Source organism: Gymnoscopelus braueri (genome assembly GCF_963280865.1).
Source record: "Gymnoscopelus braueri genome assembly, chromosome: 16".
Lineage (NCBI taxonomy): Eukaryota > Metazoa > Chordata > Actinopteri > Myctophiformes > Myctophidae > Gymnoscopelus > Gymnoscopelus braueri.
Window position 1 is genome coordinate 15,656,572 of NC_137616.1, and position 24,082 is coordinate 15,680,653.

The 24,082-nt window shown below is 42.0% G+C and overlaps 1 protein-coding gene across 1 annotated transcript; it reads left to right on the forward strand.

Moving 5' to 3' along the window:
* Window positions 1-3,789: 3,789 nt before the first annotated feature.
* On the forward strand, window positions 3,790-17,697 carry LOC308102671 (brain-enriched guanylate kinase-associated protein; the record flags this gene model as incomplete). The annotated part of the gene is made up of 6 exons (XM_080452501.1): window positions 3,790-3,887; window positions 5,765-5,926; window positions 7,744-7,810; window positions 9,200-9,307; window positions 10,170-10,250; window positions 16,258-17,697. 6 exons carry the CDS (start codon window positions 3,790-3,792, stop codon window positions 17,695-17,697), a joined length of 1,956 nt encoding a protein of 651 aa, XP_080308627.1.
* Window positions 17,698-24,082: the final 6,385 nt, after the last annotated feature.

Consider the following 24,082-nt stretch of genomic DNA (forward strand, 5'->3'; position numbering starts at 1 on the left):
TGCCCCAATTTCTTTACATGGCCCTGTTATAGCGCAAAACCATTTTTTTATATTACTCCTACAGATTTTATCCAAACATCACGCAAATCGGTACACAGTATCTCTATATTCATGTGATCAACACGGATCTGTCTGATTTTCCATATTCCATCCTGATTGGCTAAGGTTGGCTTCCAAAGTTTGCAGGATTGGTCCATTTTGAACTAAATGCCTCAAATCATGAACGCAGCTTGTGATTTCCGTGAAATTTCACACGCACATTCCCATTAGGCCGAGGAAGAAATGCCACTTGAACATTTTCAAATCAGCCTCATGGTGGCGCTATAAAAGGCCAATTTGCGTTTTAAACTGTAACTGCACCGATCTGCGTGAAACTTTGCACGCATACTCCCTAGAGGCCAAGGAAAAACATCTGCCCTGCATTTTTCACATTAGCCTTTTATAGCGCCACCAGGAGGCCGACTTATGTAAAACACATATTTTGAGATTAAGCTTTCATATTTTATCCAAATTTCACGCAAATCGGTATACATGATCTCTATAGTCATGTGATCAAGATGGATCTGTTTGATTTTTCATATTCCATCCTGATTAGCTAACATTGACATCTAAAGTTTGCAGGAGTGGCCCGTTTTGAACAAAATGCCGCAAATCATGAACGCAGCGTACGATTGCGGTGGAACTTTGCACACACATTCGCACTACGTTGAAGAACAAACGCCACCCTTTTAACATTGCGTTATTATAGCGCCACCAGGAGGCCGATTTTTCTTTTTTATATTACTCCTACATATTTTGTCCAAACATCATGCACATCGGTACACATTATCGCTATAGTCAAGTGATCAAGATGGTTCCGTCCGATTTTTTATATTCCATCCTGATTGGCAAATTCTGAACATTGCTGGCCCACAATAACCTACCTGACCTGGCGGAGACCTGTGCTCCGAGGAGCACTTTTTCTAGTTTCTTCTCTCTTTCCCTTTTCTGCCCCCCCCCGCTCCCTCTCTCTCTCTCTCTCTCTCTCTCTCTCTCTCTCTCTCTCTCTCTCTCTCTCAGAAACACAAATGAACACACACACACACACACACACACACACACACACACACACACACACACACACACACACACATACACACACACACACACAAACGCACACACCGTGTTTCTCTCACAGTAACTGCCATGACTTCTTCAGCCTGATTTGTACTTGGTAGCGCATCGTGTCTCAGTCTCACACAGAAAATAAGAGATGTACAAGCTCACAACGCATTTCAGCGCAATGTGTAGTTCAATGTGTAGATCTGCTGTGTTAGGTGTGAGGCACCGGAACGCAACTAAGTACCGAAACCAGGCCTTATTTGCAATAGCCTAGCTCTGGTGAAACAGTCCAGTCCACCACTGTAAATCTAGTTTCTCTCCTCTCCTTTCTCCTCCTCCAACCTCTTTTCTCATTGCTCTGGGTACCTCTCAAATGTCAGCTTGGCACATGAGTGGGTGGCAGGCAGAGGAGAAAAAAAAAAACTACATGTTTGCTGCAGTGCATGACTGGTCTTATGGAGCATATACTGTGTGTGTGTGTGTGTGTGTGTGTATGTGTGTGTGTGTGTGTGTGTGTGTATTCTCCGAGAGTGCATCTGACACCCGGTAGCAAGGTGTGATGTTTGTCTGCTCAGTACCTCTCCCGTTGGGACTAGGACGTGTATGGTCATGCAGCGAGGTGATGCACAGCTTGTGTACCTACGCACACTTACTACGCACGCATACTGGCACAATCACTTGCGTATAGAGGTCTCATTTGAAAACGTATATAGACAGGCATAGACGCAGGCAGCCACGCACACACACACACACACACACACACACACACACACACACACACACACACACACACACACACACACACACACGTACGTGCACACACACACACACACACACACACACACACACACACACACACACACGTACGTGTGCACACACACACACACACACACACACACACACACACACACACACACACACACACACACACACACACACACACACACACACACGACACGCACTGTGCATGGGGTATGACTCAGAAGGGAGCATCTGGAGTGAAGGCTCCAGTGGTGGGGATGAGCTGTCACCATCTGGAGGAGAGCAGTGCACGTCTCCTTGCCTCCTCAAAGAGCTGCACAAATCACCTCCCAATGACAGTGGCTTTGTTCAGACTGGCACTAGCCCAAGTCCCAGTTTTGGGCTATCCAGACTTTTATCAAGTCTCAACAGCAAAAAAAAACCCACATGGAAACAGATTTCTGTTAATCAGATTTGAACTAAGGCTGTCATTGTTATGACATTTTACTTGACGATTAATTGTCGCTCAAATAATTGCGATTAACAATTTAATTGCGTTTCTGTCGTTGAACACTGGAACTTCATGAATGAGAATGTAATTTCTCCAAGTTTGGCTTTTGGGCTTCGTAAACAAAAGGTGCACAGGACATTCTATATGACAAATAACTTACAAAATGTAATAACTTTATAATTGATATGAATAGTGAAAATAGCCGTACAAGATTAAAACGTTACATTGTGATGCGTTTTAAGCTTGTGGATCTGCTATGTCCACTATTTTTGTAAACGTTTGAAAATATATGAAAATTTTTCAATAATGGAAACGATCATGACGATTATTGCCATTATCTCAAATAATTGTGATTCGGCGATTATGTAATAATTGTGACAGGCCTAATTTGAACCACATTCCTTGGTGGTTTCTAAAGATGCGTCTCAGTCTGGACGCTCGGACACTGAAGCCTGATTTATATACTGCACTGTAAGTCGTACGACAGTGTGAGTATCGCTCGCCGAAAATAGCACAGGATCGGACATTTTCAGCAGGTAACACCATCGTACGACTCAGTATAAATTAAACATTACTCATACCCATGTCGTTACTTCATTTCCACAGCAACCAATGAATGCAGAGGTCGACACTGTCTGAAAATACAATTTAATCTCTTGCAAATAACAGCGTGGAAAGTCAGTCTTAAGATCTTACTTTTTTTTAGAAACAAATCGGATTTGCCTGCTGTCTGTGGATTCATGTTTCTGTTTAGCTGCTGTTCTTTTCTACACAGACATGCTTCCGTTGGTGTGTGCATGTGCATATCTGTGCGAGTGTGTGCCTGCATGGCTATATTAACAGTAACATGTCCCAAAGCAAAACGCCTGGCCCCCGTGGCCCAGCTGCACGTCATTGACCCCTTGGTGCCGTGCACACACTGTCCCTCTGATTTGCCCGTCCAGGGTTCAGATCAGAAGGCTAGTGGAGCTTTGATCCAGTTGCCAGCTGTCTCATCTTATCACCCGCACAATTTGTCTGCCAGTTGACGGTGGCAATCTGTGCTAGCCGACTCCATAGAGACGCGGGGATGGAATGGAATTGATATTTGCACGAATAAGTGGCTCTTGCAGGGGAAAGTGTTATTAGCCCTGTCAAACGGTTGTCATTTGGACTGGGCAGATATATCCATTAGTGAGAACACATACATGAATGGGTTCGGTCTGTAAGGGTTATAAGTGTTTGTGCGAGCGGGAGGAGAGAAATTGCCATCCAGGTTTGTTCATCCTAACTGTCCCCAACCTGTCTGTCTGCTCTGTTTGACAGGGTCAACACAGGCACAGAGCTCATTCTCTTGGCAGGCCAAACTTAGCCGACCCGCTCCTCTGCCCCAACCCCCTACTGGATAAACTTAACACGCGTGTCGGCTCCTCGTGGCGAACAATTATTACAAACACATGAGAGGCGGCCAACACAGACACACCATGAAAAAGATATATATTGGCAAAACCGCCTTGAAAGTTCCCAGAAATGGCGGCAAGCACCAGAAAAAGAGGTAAGGGAGAATATCCTCCGGAGCAGTCACCTCCATCCGTCCAGCCATCCGTTCGTCCATTAGTCCGTCCCCTCCATCCTCGAGTGGCGCTGGGGGCAGCCTCAGACCCCAGAACACTCCACCAAACAAGTCATCCACCCTCTTCATCTCCTCTCATCAGTGCTGGAATGAAAGTGCTCATTATGTGTGACTCAGCAGCAAGGAGAGCACTATTTCTTTTCTTGTTTTTCTCCCCATCCCTTGTCGTATTTTAAACTCATCCTCTGTCACTCAATAAACACTTAAACCCTATACTTTATTGTTTGTCAAATAGAAACAATCTACAAGCTTGTAACCTGCCTATTTTTCCCCCGCCTGTTTTCCCTGAATGTTCGCCTATTATGACGTGCTCAGAATAGGGACACTTTGATTTGTGTGGTTAATAATGTTCGTTGAAACATGAACTTGTCAGGTGTTATTCCTGCATCGACACCGTTTTAGCCGTCGATATAAGTTGCTGGTTTTGCAGCTCCTCGTGGCTTTTGTGTAGGGAAAAAAGTGATTAAAATTTACATAATGGCATTATCCCCTTATTTTGGAATTGAGTATAAGCAAGGCCTTATTCAGTGTTCAATTTAGGGTACTGGCTGTCTTGTCTGTGAATCTGTTTAATTATATGAGGCTTTGTTGCTATGACTGTCCAAATTAATCACCAAAGCGGTGCATTGCTACAATTAGTTATTCATTTAATGGTTAGGTTATGCTACAAATATAAGGTCCAATAACGAGTCACTGAATTGCCCCGATTAGGCCTGCAAGAGAAAGAGTAGGCCACAGGATGCAAATCATTCGACACGGAAAAACCTGGATGACACATCCACACAGGCATGTGTGGAAGTGTCCACGAAGTGTCCACGATTTTTCTAAATCCTGTGATCAAAATCTTTCGAAACTAGCCAGTCTACAAGCTCAGAGCTATTTTCGAATATCCGAAAGTATAAAATAGGGTATTAAGTGATTAAAGCGCTCTGAGGCTTTGCCCTGGTTTTTGTCTCTTCTCTGCCACCCCCCTCTCACCCCCCCCCCCCCCCCCCCCCCCCGACACACACACACACACACACGATGTTGTTAAAAAGGAAAATTGATAATTAACAATGGGAAGGGAGGGGATGGAGGGAGAGTAGAGAGCGACATGATCACATCTCCATCCTGCTCTTCCCCGCTATCTGTTTTCCGGCCACAGATAGAGCCATTACCCTCCTTCCTCTGTCTGTCCGTCAATACGGACTCCATTAACCGGCCCCGCGGACACGCAGATCCATCACGGCCAACAGACATTTCCTTCCTTTTCGCCGCCCACACTTGCCCTTTTATTAGATCTGGGGGCACAGGTAATGCAGGCCGCTCCATAAATAGCCGTCTCGTTGAATTACACGCCAGGGTGTCGCTGCCCCCGTGATTCTGAGCCTTCGGAGTCTATTCCCGTGATGGATTAGAGTTTATTGGGCTCATATTTCATCACAGATTAAGTCATGCCTGCGGGTGTCAGCAGGACGGATCTCGTTGACGATCGGGCCTCTGTGATGGGGTAAAAGGCTTTATTGCAGAAAAAGACTTTGCCGTGCTGTAAATTACATACCCAACCCTGCCTGAATTCATCATTAGGGTCCTGTGTTTTATATTTTCTTCACCTAAAGCATTTTGGTCACACCTTCTTTTCCTTGATCATCACCCTCATATGACGTCCTCATTGCTTCTGCATGATTATCAAAAAGATTTGTGGCTCTTGCATACAAGGTAATCATCCTCTGTGTGTGTGTGTGTGTGTGTGTGTGTGTGTGTGTGTGCGTGTGCGTGTGCGTGCGCGTACGTGCGTGTGTGCATGCATGTACGTGCAGCTCACTGCATGAGCACAAAGAGGACTTGCGGAAGCGTCTGTCCTACACCACGCACAAGCTGGAGTTGCTGGAGAGCGAGTTTGCGTCCACACGTCAGTACCTGGAGACGGAGCTTCGCCGTGCCCAGGAGGAGCTGGACAAGTTCACTGACAAACTGCGCAGGTACAGTGGAGTGGCTTGACCCTCGACAACTAACACTCACCCAACAAATCAGCTAACACTGGTGACACGCAAGCCAGGGCACTATGGATAACCAAGTGCACACAGGACAAAAAGTTTGACCACTTACCTATACACTTTGTTATTCGTCAAATAGCTAAATTATCTCATCTACAAGTTCACAACATTCTTGTTCTGTGAAATGTTTATCTATTTTCGCCTATTATGACATGCCCAGAATAGGGACGCTAACGCTAGTGTTCATGTGGTTAAAGCAATGTGGAACTTTGGTTGAACCTTGGGTTGTAATGCATCGCATTGCGACATGTTGTGAGCTTGTAGAGCTGCTATTTTTGCTATTTTCACAACGCCCGGTTGTAATGTACAACAGACCAAACCCATGTCTGTACCGGGTTAGGGTTAGTTGTGAGGACATAGGGTTAGCCTATTACAGCTCAAATTCACAAATAAACAATAAGCAATAGAAACAATACAAATACAAAAAACAATCATAAGTCAAAACAAACAATACAGGTCTGCAAAATCAGGGGGATTCAAAGGCTAGCGAATAAAAGAGAGTCTTTGGCCGGGACATAAAATGGAGTTTCTGTGCTCTGTGAGTGAGAAACTGGAAATAGTCATTCCATTTTCTCTCATTACATAAAAATCAAACACATCTGAAAATCACACTCTTATTATGTAAACTAATACGAATCAAACTGTTGTTGCTGCTCATGTTACACCGATATTGGTAAGCTATCAATTGATGTGGCAGGAGAGAATTTACATCAAGGGTAAAGTGATATGAATATAGCCATTTCACTTTCCCCCAAAATAAACAAATACAAATAATAAAGAATATATAGTTTTTAAATTTTTGTGTTTGTCTATGTGCTAAAAGTGCTATTTTGAGACCTGTTTCGCCATGCAGTGAGAGTGAATGGAATGGCTACCTATGGTTCCCAGAGCACAGAAGCAACAGATGAAGGTGACTGACAATATTCAGACTTCTATCATTCCCAGGTAACTGCACACAACCCAGGGTTCTACCAAAGTTCAACATCACTTGAACACTACTGCTGGGCAAGCTTTGACAGCTTTATGGGCGTCCAGATGGCACAGTAGCATAGTTCCTGCCCACCATCAAGTGCGACTGGGGGTTCGATTCCTCCATGGTGCCAGCTTGACTGGGCACTCCCACAATTGCCTGTGTTTGCGGATTGGAAGTCAGTAGGGGAGGTGCTCCCCGTCACTGCACTAGTGACGCCTACATTTTGGGTCAGGGCGCCTGTTCAGCAGGGATTGGAACTGGGAAGCATAGCTTATTCCTCTGCATAAGTTGCACCCTCCCGGTGAAACTCCAGTGTCAGGTGAAAAGAAGCAGCGGGAGACCCATGTGTATCAGAGGAGACATGGGGTTGTCTACTCTACACCTTCCCCAAGACCAACAGCAGGGGCTGGCAGTGACAGGGATACACATAGGGGAATTGGCACAACGACTAAGTTGGAAGTAAAATGGAAAAATGTTGCGATAGCTTTATGAACAAAAAGCTGTACGATTCTGGTGGAGAAGGGGTGAATGTTCCCCCTGTTTAGCTCTCACTAAGTCAGAGGAGCAGTGTAGTTGTAGTGCAGTGTAGTAAAACAGCGAAAATTGCAAATCGACAATCTCTGTGTAGATTGGCTATTTTTGCTATTTGTATTTAGGGCTTAAGTGGTTAACACGATGAATGTGTATTTTCTGTGTTGGGAAGTCCTCCGTTATTGGTGTATCCACACAGAGTGGTATAATACGTAACGTTGTGTTCTGTATGCCTTAGAATACAAAGCGGGTATTCTGCACTGCAGAGGATCAACCAAGATCTGGAGGAAAAGATACACCGAAATGTAAGTGACTGTTGAGCTACAGTATATGCATTGTAAAATCCTCAGTGCCAATTGAACTATAAATTCAACTCTGAGAATGTCAAATTGAACCCAAAATAACACTGAGTGAATGACTTTGGTCAAGCATGTGTGTATCTGCGAGAAGAACTCAACTGTGTGTGTGTGTGTGTTTGTGTGTATGTGTGTGTGTGTCTCTGTACACACAGGGCGGAAGGGAAAGCACATCCATGAGCGAGCTGTGATGTTTAGAGGCCTACGAGAGCTGATTTCAATATGAATGCCCCCGCTGTTGGTACCACTGACATTAATTACGGCTTATTAAGATTGGCTGTCCTCCTTCCCGTGGTGGAGTGATAGCAAGGCCATTGTTCCTCCAGCTCACTCCGTTTGTCAACCACCACTCCCTCCCCCCCACGGCAGAAAAGATCCAATTAACCAGCTTTCTATGACCATCATGTGTCTCTGGTGCTGAATAGGCGGCTGAATGTATTCACCGGCTCGACTCGGTTTTTTAAAGCACAAGATAATGATCACGTCGCAGTTGTCATCCTGAGATGAAGATATCAGCGCAGATTGTCCGTAACCTGAGGTCACCCGCCCTTGTTTGTGAAAGAAAGATGAATTGTTATCGGTGTGTTGCGTGGTTCTTTTGTTTGTTTGTCCATTCTATTTTTAGACCTTAATTATACCCCTGGGTCCCGAAAGGGGTCTATACTTGGGCCCCTTCTTTTTTTCCTCTATGCTTGTAGACCTGCTACTTTGCAGAATGTTCACCTATTATTACATGCCCAGAATAGGGACGTTAGCTAGGGTTCATGTAGTTAGCGACTCTTTCTTGCGAAGCAATCTCAGCATCCTCATTAGGTACTGATTCATCTCACATATTCCTGTGTCAGCTTAATCATGAAGACACTTACCTACGGAGGCACCACAACCTCGTCTAACCCCTCAGTCCCTCGTGACCTGCATAGCATTTGATTATATTACAGATGAACTCGCCGATAATACTGTCGGTATGTCACAAACGCTCACCCCAGCTGAACTCTGCCGCAAATGCTGGAGGTACAATAAACTGTAAAGAGTAAAGTGCTGCACACATAGAGTTCATCAGATCCCTAGAATTATTAGTTTTTACCATCCAGCTTTCGAGGTTTTAAATTACCTCAGGTCTCAGTCTGAGCGTACATCAGACTCATATACTGTCATATCCATATACATAAATATGGCTATACATTTATATGGCTTGAAATAGTTTGTTCTTGCTATTTCCAATGTCTCCGATGGTAGGATGGATAAGTCCTACTCTGTATAAGTACGTTTTTGGGTGTCTTCTTTTCTCCATTTTTCTTTTTTTTACGTTTCTTAATTATTCACCATTGTTGTCCTCAGTCCCAGCACCATGATGACGAGAAGCGAGCTCTGAGCAGAGAGATCATAGTTCTCAACAACCATCTGATGGAGGCAAAGCTCACCATCGAGAAACTACAGGAGGACAATGTGAGTGGCTTCCGTGAACACTTTGAGCTTTTCCCTGATCTCACTAATCACTGTGTTCCTTTCCTTCTGGGCGAACGAGGCTCAGGAGACAGAACTCCGTCAGGTGTTCAGAAGGTCACCGGTTCTATACTTGGCTCCTCCAGGCTTCATGCCAGTGTCCCTGAACAAGACATTTAACCACTTATACTGCGGTGTCACTAGAAAATAGCATGATAGCGTGACAGCTCACAATGCGTCACACGACGAATGTGTTGTGAGCTTGTAGATCTACTAGTTTTAAAGGTTAAAGCACTATATTGTGATAGTAATCATTGCTATATAGTGTTTGTTGTAACAGGAGTCTCCCCGTCTCTCCAGCTCTTTAATAAACAGAAAATACATTTTCAGTTAGGTGACAAAATGTCAGCCAATCAGGAGAGAGTACCCATTTATCAGCTTCATTTTTATAATGTTCCAGTTTTGTCTGCTCATTTATTTGTGTCATCACTTCCAATGTCACTTGTTTAATCTGTATCCTGAGTTCTCTATCCTGATTGGATAAAATTGGTATCCCGACCTGAAAATGCATTTTCTGTTTAATAAAGAGCTGGAGAGACAGAGTCCTGGTACTGAACAAACACTCTCTAGTCTATAGCAAGTAGAGTACTATCAGAGAATAGAGCTATTTAACACAAATTTTAACCAAAGAAAATCACTTACCCTACTGTACCTTTAACCACATAACTGTAATTGGCGAACAGTTGTCAAAAATAGCCAATCTACAAGCTAACAACATGTCTTGTAGCATCTTTTACAGTCGTGACATTAGCCTCTCTCAGGTTTGATGCTCAGCTCTGACCTGTTGCTGGCTGTGTCTCCATAGGATCTGTACAGGAAGGACTGCAACCTGGCAGCCCAGCTTCTTCAGGGCAACAAGTCATTCTACAGGACCCAGCTGTCTGAGGTCAAGCCCTCAACACACACACACACACACACACACACACACACACACACACACACACACACACACACACACACACACACACACACACACACACACACACACACACACACACACACACAGCAATAATATCTAATACTCAGTCTTAAAATCGTACTTTTAATAAAAATTGTTTAACCACAATTAACTCTGGCATCCCTAATTTGGGCAATTTTTTTAGGTTTTCCAGATTTTCAAAAAATTGTATTTGTCATGTATTGAATTATATAGGGCTTAAGTGATTAAAGCTGCAGTACGTAAGACATGGGGAGATATTGTGCTTAAGAGCCTCAGGCAATACTACTTGTCAACCAGTAAGGGGGTCTACATTTCTCAATGGAGGAGTAGGGAGACCACCTCAAACCACTGCAGATGTGCTAGTTATATTGTACGTACAGTACAGTATGTAATACGTTCCGGATTGCAGCTTTAGATTATCCTCCATGAATCAGAAGAATCTGAATTATATTTGTTGTACATCACACCAAGGTGTAAAAGAGTGGGTGATTTTTTTGTTCTTTGTTGTTAGAACAGGGATTAGGGAAAGAGAGAATAGAGAAGAAAGGAACACAGAACAAGTCAAATAACAGGAAGGCACAGTCAAATCAAATATACAAAGTCTAATATATAAGGTGCATGATTAAAAAATAGCAACGGATAAATTACATTGCCGTAGGCAGACATGCTTGGAAAACATATCCAGCGTATATAAAAATAGCAGCAGACCAAAATCACAGTTTCATATGCATAGTGACATGGTTAAAGAAATGGAAAAACAAGCATGCCTACATACTGTACATAAATTATAATATACATACATGATATGAGGCACCTAAGTTGATTCCAATGAAACTCGACTTGTTCTTGAATCAACTGAAATTATCTTAAAACCGGCAGGGTGATCTATGATGTTATTATATACAGCACCATTATAAAATTCCCTGAAACAAGTGAAACCGCAGGGAAAGCAAGTGAAATGATCTCGCCCCAGGGAGTATTACGTTATTTTACTTGTTTTAAGACGATTTACATCCAGAGACATACAACATAATGACTTCCTCAGATGATGAATATGTTTTTCTGTACACTTCTTCACAGTGGTTTCAGCCAGGCAGTGTAGTACTAAAACCTTAATTAATCAAAGCAGAGCTCCAGTCGTTAGTGAATATTTAACAGGGAAGGTGTTTACTGAGACTTTTGATGGAGCAAATAAAACAAAACAATCAAAAAAGTACTTCAGTTTGAGCCCTATAAAAGCTGCCTGGCTGGAGCTTAGACTGAGAGGTGGGCCTGGATTGCAAAAGAACATTGAATTCCCTGTTGACGCCCATCAGCACATCAAGGAGACAGGGTTATGAACCAAGTAGGTGCTGTGTAGTTAGTGTAGTGGTGCACCTGGCACTGCTCCCCATGCAGCCCGTGTCAGAGAGTAATTACGCTGCTGATGGATTAGTAATCAGGTAATTGTTTGACAGTGATAAAGCATGTACTACCGCAGGATGTACTTAATAGTAGGGTGTGAAAGGGAGGCATATGGGAGGAAAAGACAGATTGGTTAGCGTACAGGTTTTCAAAGTGGGGCCAAAAATAATCATAAAAACATATATTCAGGCATACCTGTACACTATATAAAAAGATCTATTCAATATTTGAACATGTCATCTTCCAAATGTTCACAAATAGCATTTTTTTTAATATAGCTATTTCATAATATGGCAGTTGCAATCAGAGGCGTATTTCGGGGTCCTTGGCATGGAAAAGTTTGGGAACCCCTGGGTTACTTAGTGGACCACAGACCAGCCATGTTGTCCTGTGATTGTTGCACGTGGAGCAAAATGCACGCAGGTATTGATGAGAATGTTTGTGCCAGGGTTTGTTGGCGCTGATTTCCGCTGGATCAGCCCCCCGGGCCTTCTGCCTCATCCACATGGCAAGTGTCCAAGTCTGGTTAAGGAATGCATACATATAGAAAAGACAGAATTAGATAAAAATATTTCTCAGGTTGAGATTACAAAAGCAATTGATAAATTGAAAAATGGAAAATCTCCCGGAAGTGACGGTTTGCCTGTTGAGTTTTACAGATGCTTTCAGACAAAGATCTTGAATCCACTCTTGAATATGATAGAAACAGCGTTAAAAAAAAACGAATTACCTGAGTCTCTGAAACTAGCTATTATTACTCTTTTTAAAAAAAAGGATAAAGATCCACTCCTTTGTTCATCTATGAGACCTGTGTCATTACTAAATGTTGACTATAAGATAATCACTATGATGTTGGCTATACGTCTGGAGACAGTCATACAAAGTCTTATCCATCCGGATCAGACAGGTTTTATGAGAGGTCGATTTTCATCAGATAATATTCGAAGATTTTGTAACGTGATATCTCATACTCGTACGGATAAATCCCCCATGGTGGTAGTATCGATAGACGCAGAAAAAGCGTATGATAGAGTAGAGTGGAGATACTTAGTGGAGGTATTAAAATATTTTAATTTTGGCCCAGTTTTTATATCTTGGATTAAATTACTTTATCAGTCACCGAAGGCATCTGTAAAGACCAACAGTCAGATTTCTGAACCATTCTATCTAGGAAGAGGAACAAGACAAGGGTGTCCGATTTCGGGCTACCTATATGCGCTCGCTGTCGAACCATTAGCAATTAAGATCAGGTCTCACAACAGGATAGTAGGAATAGGTATTGGAGCAGAATACCACGTCATGTCTTCATACGCAGATGATATCCTATTATATATATCGAAACCAGAACAATCATTACCAGCTTTATTAGAATTGTTAGAAAATTATGGAATAGTATCTGGCTTCAAAGTCAACTGGGAAAAGACGGAAATAATGCCCATTTCCAATTTTGATAGTAGTTCCTTACAGAACCGGTTTCAGTGGAAATGGACTCAGAACCATATAAAGTATTTGGGGGTAAAGATTATAGATAACTTGGAAGAATTGTTCAAAATAAATTATGTCCCAATACTTGAATCCATAGAGGCAGACCTGAAACGATGGCAGACGCTTCCAATATCTATTTTAGGCCGTGTAAATGTTCTAAAAATGAACGTCTTACCTAGACTATTATACTTATTTCAAATGCTTCCTATAATGGTCCCAGAATATGTGTTTAAGAAAATCCAATCTTTATTTTCGTCTTTTATTTGGAGTGGTAAAGTTTCTAGAGTTCGTTTAAATGTATTGTACCTCCCTTTGGAGTTGGGTGGGCTCGGGGTTCCAAATATGAAATTGTATTATTGGGCAGCACAACTAAAACCATTAAAACAATGGTTTAGTGAACCATGTGCATGGGTCAGAATAGAAAATCATGATATGTTACCGCTGGATTTAAATTATGCTTTGTACTGTGGAATGAAAAATCTAAAGAAAATAACAAATAACCCGTGTATACTCCACTCTGTAAATATATGGGATTCTGTCCATAAGTTTTTGAACTGGAGAAGACCTCTATCACCCTATGCTCCCATTTGGAAAAACCCCACATTACCTTTTATCTTCAATGGTAGTATATTTAAGCAACTGGTGGACAAAGGTATTTCAACTTTTATAAATTTATACAAAAATGGAATTTTGCTTTCTTTTAGAGAAATCCAAGAAAAATTTGGTATACCTAATTCACATTTTTTTTGTTTTTTACAAATAAGAAGTTTTATTCAGTCCACACAACATACACTTGACGAACCAGAACCCTCTACAATGGAGAGGATCCTGAGACAAACAGAAAAACCAGTACAATTATTGTCTAAATTATACCATGGGCTGATAGAGGCTTTTCCAGCTAATACTTTGGCTACAAAAACAAAATGGGAGACAGATGTGAGAGAGGGCATCAGTGAGGAAGAGTGGGTACAGATATGGTCAAGCATACATTCCGAATCATATAATTGGAGACATAAACTTTTGCAATTTAAGATCGCACATAGAACATATTATACTCCAGTGAAATTGAACGCTATGCATCCAGAAATGTCCTTTCTATGCTGGAGATGTAAGAAAAAAAAAGGTTATTTTCTACATATGTTATGGTCCTGCCACAAACTTGTCCCGTTTTGGGAAGATATATGTTCCTTTATGTCCTCTTGTCTTGACCTTAGGCTGATGCCCTCCCCTCGCCTCTGCTTGTTAGGTAATTTCAAACATGGTGACAGTTACCAAAGAAAATTGAGCAACCTGGCATTCATCGCTGCCAAAAAATGTATTGCTGTAAATTGGAAAGCCCCTTCCCCCCCAACACTAGCCCAATGGAAGACAGAAATATCAAGTTATATACCTCTAGATTACTTACACTACAAAATTAAAGGAAAGTTGGACATCTATGATAAAATATGGACTCCATTCATATTCTCAGATGGGCTGATGTAAGAACTAGACCCTGGAGGGTGTTTGGAAAGATAGCTGCATCAGCAAACCTAGCAATGTGTTTTTGTTTGTCTTTTTTCGGTTATTGTAATATTTTATTTTGTTATTTTTCGTGGTGTTTTTTGTTTTGTCTAACACTGTATTGTCTTTAAAAATGAAATAAAAAAAAGTTATAAAAAAAAAAACAAAAAAAAGGAATGCATACCCCATGCTTTGCCCTTATGGATGAATGGAAATATCAATGCAAACATGATGCATACGTTGCATAAAATCTCCTGTGCCTGACCCCCCCCCACCTTACACACATACATACACACCCTATTTAAAAACAGATAGCTTGATTACTATGCAGGATCACTGCCAACATCATTTGGGTGCAAGGGGTTATATATACTATAGAGTCACTGTATGTCCAGCAGTCTGTCATTCATGTCATGTGTGCAGAAGATAATCGAAAGCTTATTGATGAACAATGCTGCTGCATTCTGATAAGTGCAGTGGCACTTCAGCGCCTACTGAGATGCATTAGTCATTTGGTTTTGCTGCAAAACCGGTATTGACAGGGTACATAATAATGATGAGCTTGAATATCTCATAACAGTTCTGTTAAATCTCGCACAAAACGGCTGTGCTGAAAATGTTGCGCTGGACAGTAACTAAGTGGCATTTATTTTGGGCAACGTTGTAATAACATTCTTGTGAGGAGAGCACTTGAAAATATTCAGTATTGCCTCTACAAAGCTATAATTACAGTAGCTTGCTTCCCATTGCCAATTAGCAACAATAGACTAGAATCCTGTTGGCGATATGCTGCAGTTGGATTAATACTTGTTGCTATGGAGAGGCAGATACCGTTTTTTCGGTGGAGAAATGCTAAGAATACCTACAGTAGCACAATGTCACTCCTATCCAAACAAAGAGATTCAACACATCCTACTGTACATCCTAAACTGCTACAGTTATTTTTTTCAGATGTTATGTGCCATCATTAGATTTTGTTGCGTATTTTTATATAAACACAATATAAATATAAATCACTTTTCACCATTGAGTACATGCATGGGAACATGTCATGGTGTCACTACAGCAAAAACTGACATATCACTCAATATACAAATATACTGTACATGAGTGTACAGTATAATACATTTCAAGATTCAAGCATGCATGAAATGTTGGTGTGACATGCTTTGCCGACTACGCTAACAATCTCTCTATAAAACCAAAATAACATATAATAAACACGGTAAAATACAAGTTACAAAACAAGGTACAGGGGTGCACGCACCAGAACATAAAGGGAGAATACATTATCAACCGAATGCTGGGGTTCATTTGGTTAAATGGAACAATATGTTTGCGGATCAATCTACTTCTCTAAATCATTTACATTTACAGGCTTTAGGACATGTTTGATGAACCAAACCTAACAATCCAAACTCTCCCACTCACACACCCACAAACCCCTAAGCACGCTTTTTCTTTGTCTATTGTATTTCTTTCTTGTTTTACTTACTTACTGTGTATCTATCTATGCTGTATTTATTTACTTATGTTCCCTGCCCTCTGTCCTTGTCTCATTCAGCTGCCTGCTGACTTTCAGCAGCGAGTGATGGAGCTACACATGGAGGAGTCGCCCCTCTGCCACACCTCCTACCCCGACTCTGTCCCCGCGTCTGTCATCGCCAAAGTCCTTGAGAAACCGGATGAGGCCTGCAGCAGCAGCCAGGCATCCCGTTCGCCGAGCCCCCAGACCCCAGACCTGGGCTTCCTCCTGGATAGCATGGCTGGGGGCGAGCGCTTGGGCACCCTGCGGGCCACCTACAAATCTGACCTGTACAGCAGCGACACTGCCCTGTACTGCCCCGACGACCGCCGCCGCGAACGCCGGACCAGCATGGACGTCCACGGCCTGAGGCAGCAGCTGTACGGGCCGCAGATCTCCACCGACAGCAACCCGGAGGAGGGCTCCGTGGGTATCGCGCCCGGCTTCTCCCAGGAGCACTTTGCCAAGTTCCACGCCAACCTGGGGGCCGGTTCCAGCTCCTACTCCAGCTTCAGTGGAGGGGGGTCTGAGGACAAGGGCAATGGGCCGCCCAGCAGCACTGCATCCTCTCCACACCACCACTCCCTCTACATGGAGTGGAGGGATGCGGGGGACTACGAGAGGAAGAGCGACGCGTCCTGGGAGAGCGACAGTCCAAGGGGCTTCGCCAACGCCCACCCCTTCCAGCAGTCGGAGCCCATCCACCACCAGAATGGCAGCTCGCCCGTTTACAGCCGCACCATGTCGTCCTGCTTCAGTGAGCCTTATGAGCCTCTTCCTCCATCCTCTTCCCCCAGTGTCGCTTACGGAGACAGTCGGCGGGGCAGCACGCTGGCCCCGGAGGAGGAGGAGCTGATCGGCCGGTGGAGACAGCTCAGCGTGGACGACCTCAGCGCCCTGGCGTACCGCAGCCCCGGACGGGCTTCGCCGTACAGCTGCTCAGAGCAACACTTCTCCGTCCGACCGGCCAAGATCCGCATCGGCCCGCTTTACAGCAGCTTCCAGGAAGGGGCCGGCGACTACTACCACCACGGGGTGGGCGTCATGGACCCGGCGGCGTGGGGGGCCTCGGTTCCGAGCCCCGAATGCAGCCCTGGCCTGCGGCAGGCCCACAGCCCGGCACACCTGTACGCAGCCAAGGAGGACAGCCAGGAGTCAGAGCCCAGCCTCTACCACTCAGGGAGCTCTAAGGACAGGGAGGGTGACGTGGCAGCAGGGTGCCAGGGCAAGGAGTACATGGACGGCAGCCCCGACAGCTCCAGCGAGTCCCTGAACGAGAGGGCCCTGGAGATGGCCGCAGACCTACAGCACTACCAAGCTGAGATGCACAGCCTGCCCCCGCAACCACCACCACCACCACCTCCACCACCACCACCCCCCCCTCCTCCGCCCTACAACCAACAGATGTTTGGCTCCCTTGGTCTATCCAGGAAGGACAGTCTGACCAAGGCCCAGCTATACGGGACACTTCTGAACTAAGAGACTTGGCAACCAGGTATGTTCTTTCATGGGGGGGTTGAAAGCCCCCGGTAATTACAGCTACAACTTCTAATAGCATCATTATGAAATGGTTTGAGTAGTACACAGGTGCCAGGAATTACAATCACAGTAATATAGAGTATCATGAGCATGTATTTATTGCTGAGCATACTAAGGCTTAGATTGTATGGCAGCAGACGCTAGCCGCTGGACACTAGCCCTCGGACGCTAGCCGCTGGACACTAGCCCTCGGACGCTAGCCGTTGGACACTAGCCGTCGGACGCTAGCCGTTGGACACTAGCCGTCGGACGATAGCCGTTGGACACCTGCTGTTTCCGTCACAGCAGTGGCGGAACAAGCAAGTTGTGAGCACAGAATTTAAGTTCTTGGAGATGACTACAGCTCAAGGAGTGTTGCAAGTTTGTAAGAACATGTGTACTGTATGTATTTAAGGCCCCTATTCAAATGTATAAATATATATATATAGTATATACTTATAACTATACAAATGTAGTGATATATTTTGTATGTAGCTGTTGGCAAGAAAACGTAAAAAACAATCAAGTAAATGCAGTTTTGCTATTATACTAGAAACGTGTACAGTACACAGTAAAATCCTCAGTGTTAGTTTAACTCAGTTTGTAACTCAGATAGTGTACAAATGGATAAATCAACACTGAAGATTTTACTGTGTACGGGTATATACAGTACAGTACATTTAAATGCAACTGCCAATCAGACATAATGTGACCACACCCAGAGCAGTGTTTGTAATGGCAACTTGATGCCCAGATAAACTGAAGGAATATGAAGTATGAATGTTTAACAGGGGAGGACGTTGTATAACAAATTGGTCCTTTAACACTGACAGTCAGACTTATTATCTTATTGTTTTCTTCCTACAGTTGAATTTGAAACTATTGATGGATGTACTGTTTTGTTACTTGATGGAATCCTTTTGAAATGTAATCATTTGTCTTACCAGTTGATGTTTGGTTATTTTTTGCTCTATATTCCATGGAGAGGTTTTCCTGCCCCATTCTACCTCAAATTTGGATGCCCCACACACCCCATAAAGCCGCTGCAACCCTGTTTCTATGACAACGGTGCATGTTTCTATATTTCTTCTGTTTTGTTCCAATAATAAAGCACAAATGATGCATTTGTCCAAGCCATGTGCACGTTATTTATTTTATTTTAGTTAACTTTGTAACATATCCCAGCCTGATAATTCCTTTACCATTTCACTGTGCTTTTGACAAATGTTCATGGCACTTGATTTGACCTTGTACTTTGTTAATCGCTCTGGATAAGATCATCTGTTAAATGCCTAAATGTTTTTCAGTGTACTGTGTGTGAGTGTGAGTGTGAGTGTGTGTGTGCGCGCGCGTGTGCGCTTCGCGTGCACGCATGTGCGTGTGTGTGTCTATCAAATTGAGGTAGTGAATGTCAGTGTCTGAGTGTATGGTCCTCACTGAATATCATAGTACAGTTGTTTGCAGTTGCCTCTGCTCAGTAGCTTTCCAGTATCCTTTTTTTGAGTGGTGCTAGCCACTCCAAGGAGTGACTTTGTCTGTGTGTCTGTGTGTCTGTGTGTCCGTCCGTATGAGCACGACCCCTCTGTGACCCCTCTGTATGTTTGAGCACAGCCTCAACAGCTGCGGCTGATTGCAACACAAAGATGCAACCAGTTACACTAATTGTACACACACACACACACACACACACACACTTTTGAGTAAAAATACTTACAATGAGTAAAAATACTTAAAATGAGTAAAAATACTTAAATATTAGAAAAGACACTTTAAAGTTCCTAAACTGAGTAAAAATACTTAAAATGACTAAAAATACTTAAAATGAGTAAAAATACTTACAAGATGTTAAAATGAGTAAAAACACGTAAAAATCAGTTTAAATATTAGAAAAGATACTTTAAAGTTCCTAAACTGAGTAAAAATACTTAAAATGACTAAAAATACTTAAAATGAGTAAAAATACTTAAAAGATGTTAAAATGAGTAAAAACACGTAAAAATCAGTAAAAACATTTTAAAGTACTTATAATGAGTAAAAACACTTTGAAGTCATCAAAGTCTGTAAAAAGTAACTAATGAAATGAACTCATGAAAGGCACCACTCTCTTCACACTGGGTGTGATTTTTTTCTAAATCCACACTTTGTACCTTAAATACATGGAATGTACACTTTGGCCCACTGATTCACTATGATCTGTTTTTCAAGGAGTCTGAAATCAGAGAAATGGGTTAGCAGGCAATTCGGTAATACTTTACCCCATGCCTAATGCATTATAAACATCATTATAATGTATTATAATCTGCTTAACACTTTATCATTACAGTTCTAAGCACTCATACATGTTCATAATGCTTTATGACAATAACCATAGCACATTATAAAGCAGTGGTTCTTAAAGTCGGGTCCAGGGAATCCTCAGGGGTCCCTGAGAGGGTTCCAGTGGGTCCCCAGCAAAATGCGGAACAGTTTAAACACTGGAGTCCTATTCAATGTTTTGGCTTTAAGAAAATAGCTGATATACAAGCACACAACGCGTTGTGAAAAGATACATCTTTTCTTATGAGGTCCCACAAAATCTTTTCAAATGGTGGTCCGTGGCCAAATACAGTATATGTCAATTTGGGGGTCCTTGATATGAAAATGTTAGAGAACACTGTTATAAAGCATATATAATGACTTACTGTATGAGGTCATGTATTGTATTATAATACTTCAATTGCTGGACACTCACTGACCCTTTTTTGCAGGGATCGTAGTGTATAACATTTTTATCATGCATTACAATTACGGTTATAAGGCAGATTATAACTATATTATAATTATAAGTAGATCTATAATGCATTATAGAAATTCTTTAAGGACGCCCCAAAAGCCATAAACATTTAATATTATTCTTGAATTTGAAATAGATTCTGCAAGAGTATGATCAAACGTCCCCTGGTAGTAAAATCCACCATCAGACATCCTTCAGTATTACCTTAAGGACCCCCTCGAAAATGAGATGATGCATCTCAAGGGGTTTATCCTTCTAATAAAGGTGCTATATATACCTCTTGTATGCTACATTATGCATCTCTCACATCGAAATGACTGCCACGGCTGCTGTCCTCCCACGCTGTCGACTTGAGAGCATGTTTTCTGACGTTGCTGCCGGTTTAAAAACCTTGTATGTCCAAAACTGTTACTTTCAGCACATGGAAAAATGAACCTGTGTTCCAATGGATCCAATATGGTTATTATTTAGTCACACGTCTTGTTAAGAATTTACATTGGCGAAATATTTATAAATCCCACAGACACGCTAAACCACTTCATGGCAAAAATAGCCGATCTACAAGCTCACAACGTGCGACACGTTCTGAGCTTGTAGATCTGCAACTTTCACTACTAAGAGTGATGAAGAAGGGCATTACAATTAGCTGAAAAGAAAAAAACTTAAAAAGTTGAAACATGTGGAGATACAAGGTTTCTGCCCTGACTTTAACGCCATTCAAGCTGCCTGTAACCAGAGGAGGGAAGCAGAGCACAGCATCATCATCATCTCACTGATCTGCATTGTGGACCTGATTATTCCTGTGTTCCCAGACACAGCACAAGTCATTTACACTTCAAACGCATAAAAGAGAAGAGGGAACTGGTTTATTCAATCCCTCGTTCCTTTTTACACTGCAGGAATACAGTAGGCGACATGCTGAATTATGTACAAGCCAGGCGTTCAAACACAAGCTCCTGAACTAGATACACTTTTCATGCTGCTTAAGAGGATGTTCACAGCGAAAGCAGCAAAGAGACCACATGGAATTAATGTATGTAAACTAGAGTCAGACCGATGTGTCGGACTGGCCGATATAATCGGCCATAGTTTGATTATGAAGCCAATGTGTCCCAATTTATAATCACTATGCCCCTATTTTGGGCATGTCATTATAGGTGAAAAGGTTTTCTAAAATGTTTGAATAGGGCTTAAGTGGGTAAATAAAAAATAATTCAGTTTGTGTGTATTTAATATTTACTTGTTGATTGGAAAATTAAAGTTAAATGTTCTTTTCATATATTGAAGTTTAATGTATACTTACTTTACACTTCAAATGCACAAAGAGAAGAGGGAACATTTTACTTTTTATTTGCTTCCAAGTTAAATGTTCTCAAATAGAAACTTAAATCGTATCTAAGTTTTTATAAATTATGTCAACATTTTTACAAATAATGGTAAAAAAAACAAAAACAGGACAGTTTCGGTATTATGTAGGATTCCTTTTCATGCACTCCATCAAGGTACTTGTGAAGAGGGATGTCCCAACCAACCTGAGACAGAAATTGAGTATCTGCCAATGCAGTGTCCCTATATGTAATCTTTAAACTTTCCTACATTATACAGCTGTATGGTTGTTGGACTGCATTCATTTCATGCGCGTTCTGCAATGGTACAGTATAGAGCATCGCAGTTCCCGCCCACTTCCTGGTGCCGGAAGGAAAAACTCAATGCATTTTTCCCATTGACATTTCCAAAAATATTTATATCAATTAATTTAAAGGAGCTACACCAGGGGTGCCCACACTTTTTTAACTTGAGTTCTACTATTGAAATTGCCAGCTCAAGGTGATCTACCACTCGCGCATGCATGAGTGGTAGGCATGGTGGGCGAAATTTGCGTGGTTTTGGGTGGATTTCTTTTTCTTTTTTCTGTTTTTTGGTTGGTTTTTGTTAGTTTCTTTTCCGTTTTTTGGTTACTTTATTTCGGTTTTAGGGTTAGGGTCAGGATTAGGTTATTTAATTATTATTTTTGCCTGTTTTACCGATTTATTATTAAAAAAAAATGTAATTCATTCATTTTATTTACCAACCAACAAATAATTATTATCCCATTAATGAAAATACTTAAACATTTACCTATGGGGGCTAAATAACAACATTAAAGGCGGTTACACACCGGCGAATATGCGAATATAGGCCTACGCAAAATTCGGACTCGTTCCGAATAATTAAAAGACGCTTTTTTCGCTCCGCGAAACTGGTTTGGAAGCTTGCATTGACTTTATAAGGTTTAAAAAAAAAACTTATTATTCGCATGAAAAAAATCGCCCCGGTGTGTAAGGACCTTAAGGCATTAGGACTGTTTCAATATTTTTCCTGGCACCCCCCCCATTTAGTGCCGCGCCACCATTTTCTGCCACAGCGCCACCTAGAGCCTTTTTTCCAGGGGCATTGCAGGTGGTCTACCTGCACAGCCTCTGCGGTCTACTGGTCGATCGCGATCGACGTAATGGGCACCCCTGAGCTACACCATGAATTTAAAAAAATTATATAAAATATTTAATATCATATGGTGTATGTCCCTCAAACCTTTTTCAAAAGGTTTGAGCCTAAATCATCACTCAGATATACTCATCCCAAGTCAATTGTCTCTGGCTTATACAGCACTTTCAGCTGCAATACCAAAACGTCCTCTTGTGCAGGGGGGGCTACTGAGCAATTCTGTCTGTTAATAAAAAGAAATATTAAAAAAACATTTAAAAAAAAAAGAAAAATGGAAAATTCTGCATAAAAAGAAGCATCTAAGAAAAATACAAAATCGAAAAAAAAACACTTTGAACATTTTTGAACAATTCCACCAAGTGTTTGAGGTGCCTGTTTCACCCACTTCCGGGGGGCGGAGCCAAAATCCGAGCCCGAAGTATTTGTTCGTAGACCCCCACTTAGGGGGGGTAGAAAAAGTTTCGGAGCAATTCGGGCACTTCATTTAACATTGGGTTTGCCATCATTAATGTTTATGACATCATAAACATTTCCATTCTGAGATCGCCTGTTCAGACACGCCCATTCTGGAAATCCATGAAATAAGGAATTACTGAATTTAAAAAAAAACATTTTTTTGGGTATAAGAGACACTGGGGACCCCAAAAAATACCAAAAAAAAAACAAGAAAAAAGTGATTTTCATGGTGTAGACCCTTTAAGCCTAGAATCAAGCCATCCAGGGTCCTGGTGAATCATGACCATAAAACGTTTTTTTCTGTTTTTTTTTTTATTTTATATTTAATTATATGATATACTATATTTAATAAATACCCTTTGTTTTGCCGTTTTCAAAAAAAAGAAAAATCACAGAATCAAACGTTTTATGGTCATGATTCACCAGGACCCTGGATGGCTTGATTCTAGGCTTAAATTAATTGATATAAATATTTTTGGAAATGTCAATGGGAAAAATGCATTGAGTATTTTGCGGTGGAACCCGGAAGGGGCGGGAACTGCGATGCTCTATATAGCGTCACTGCTGGGCAAAAACCATATTCTCCATATTTGTACTTTTTGTTTTTTTGTAAATCAATATTATACTTCATCG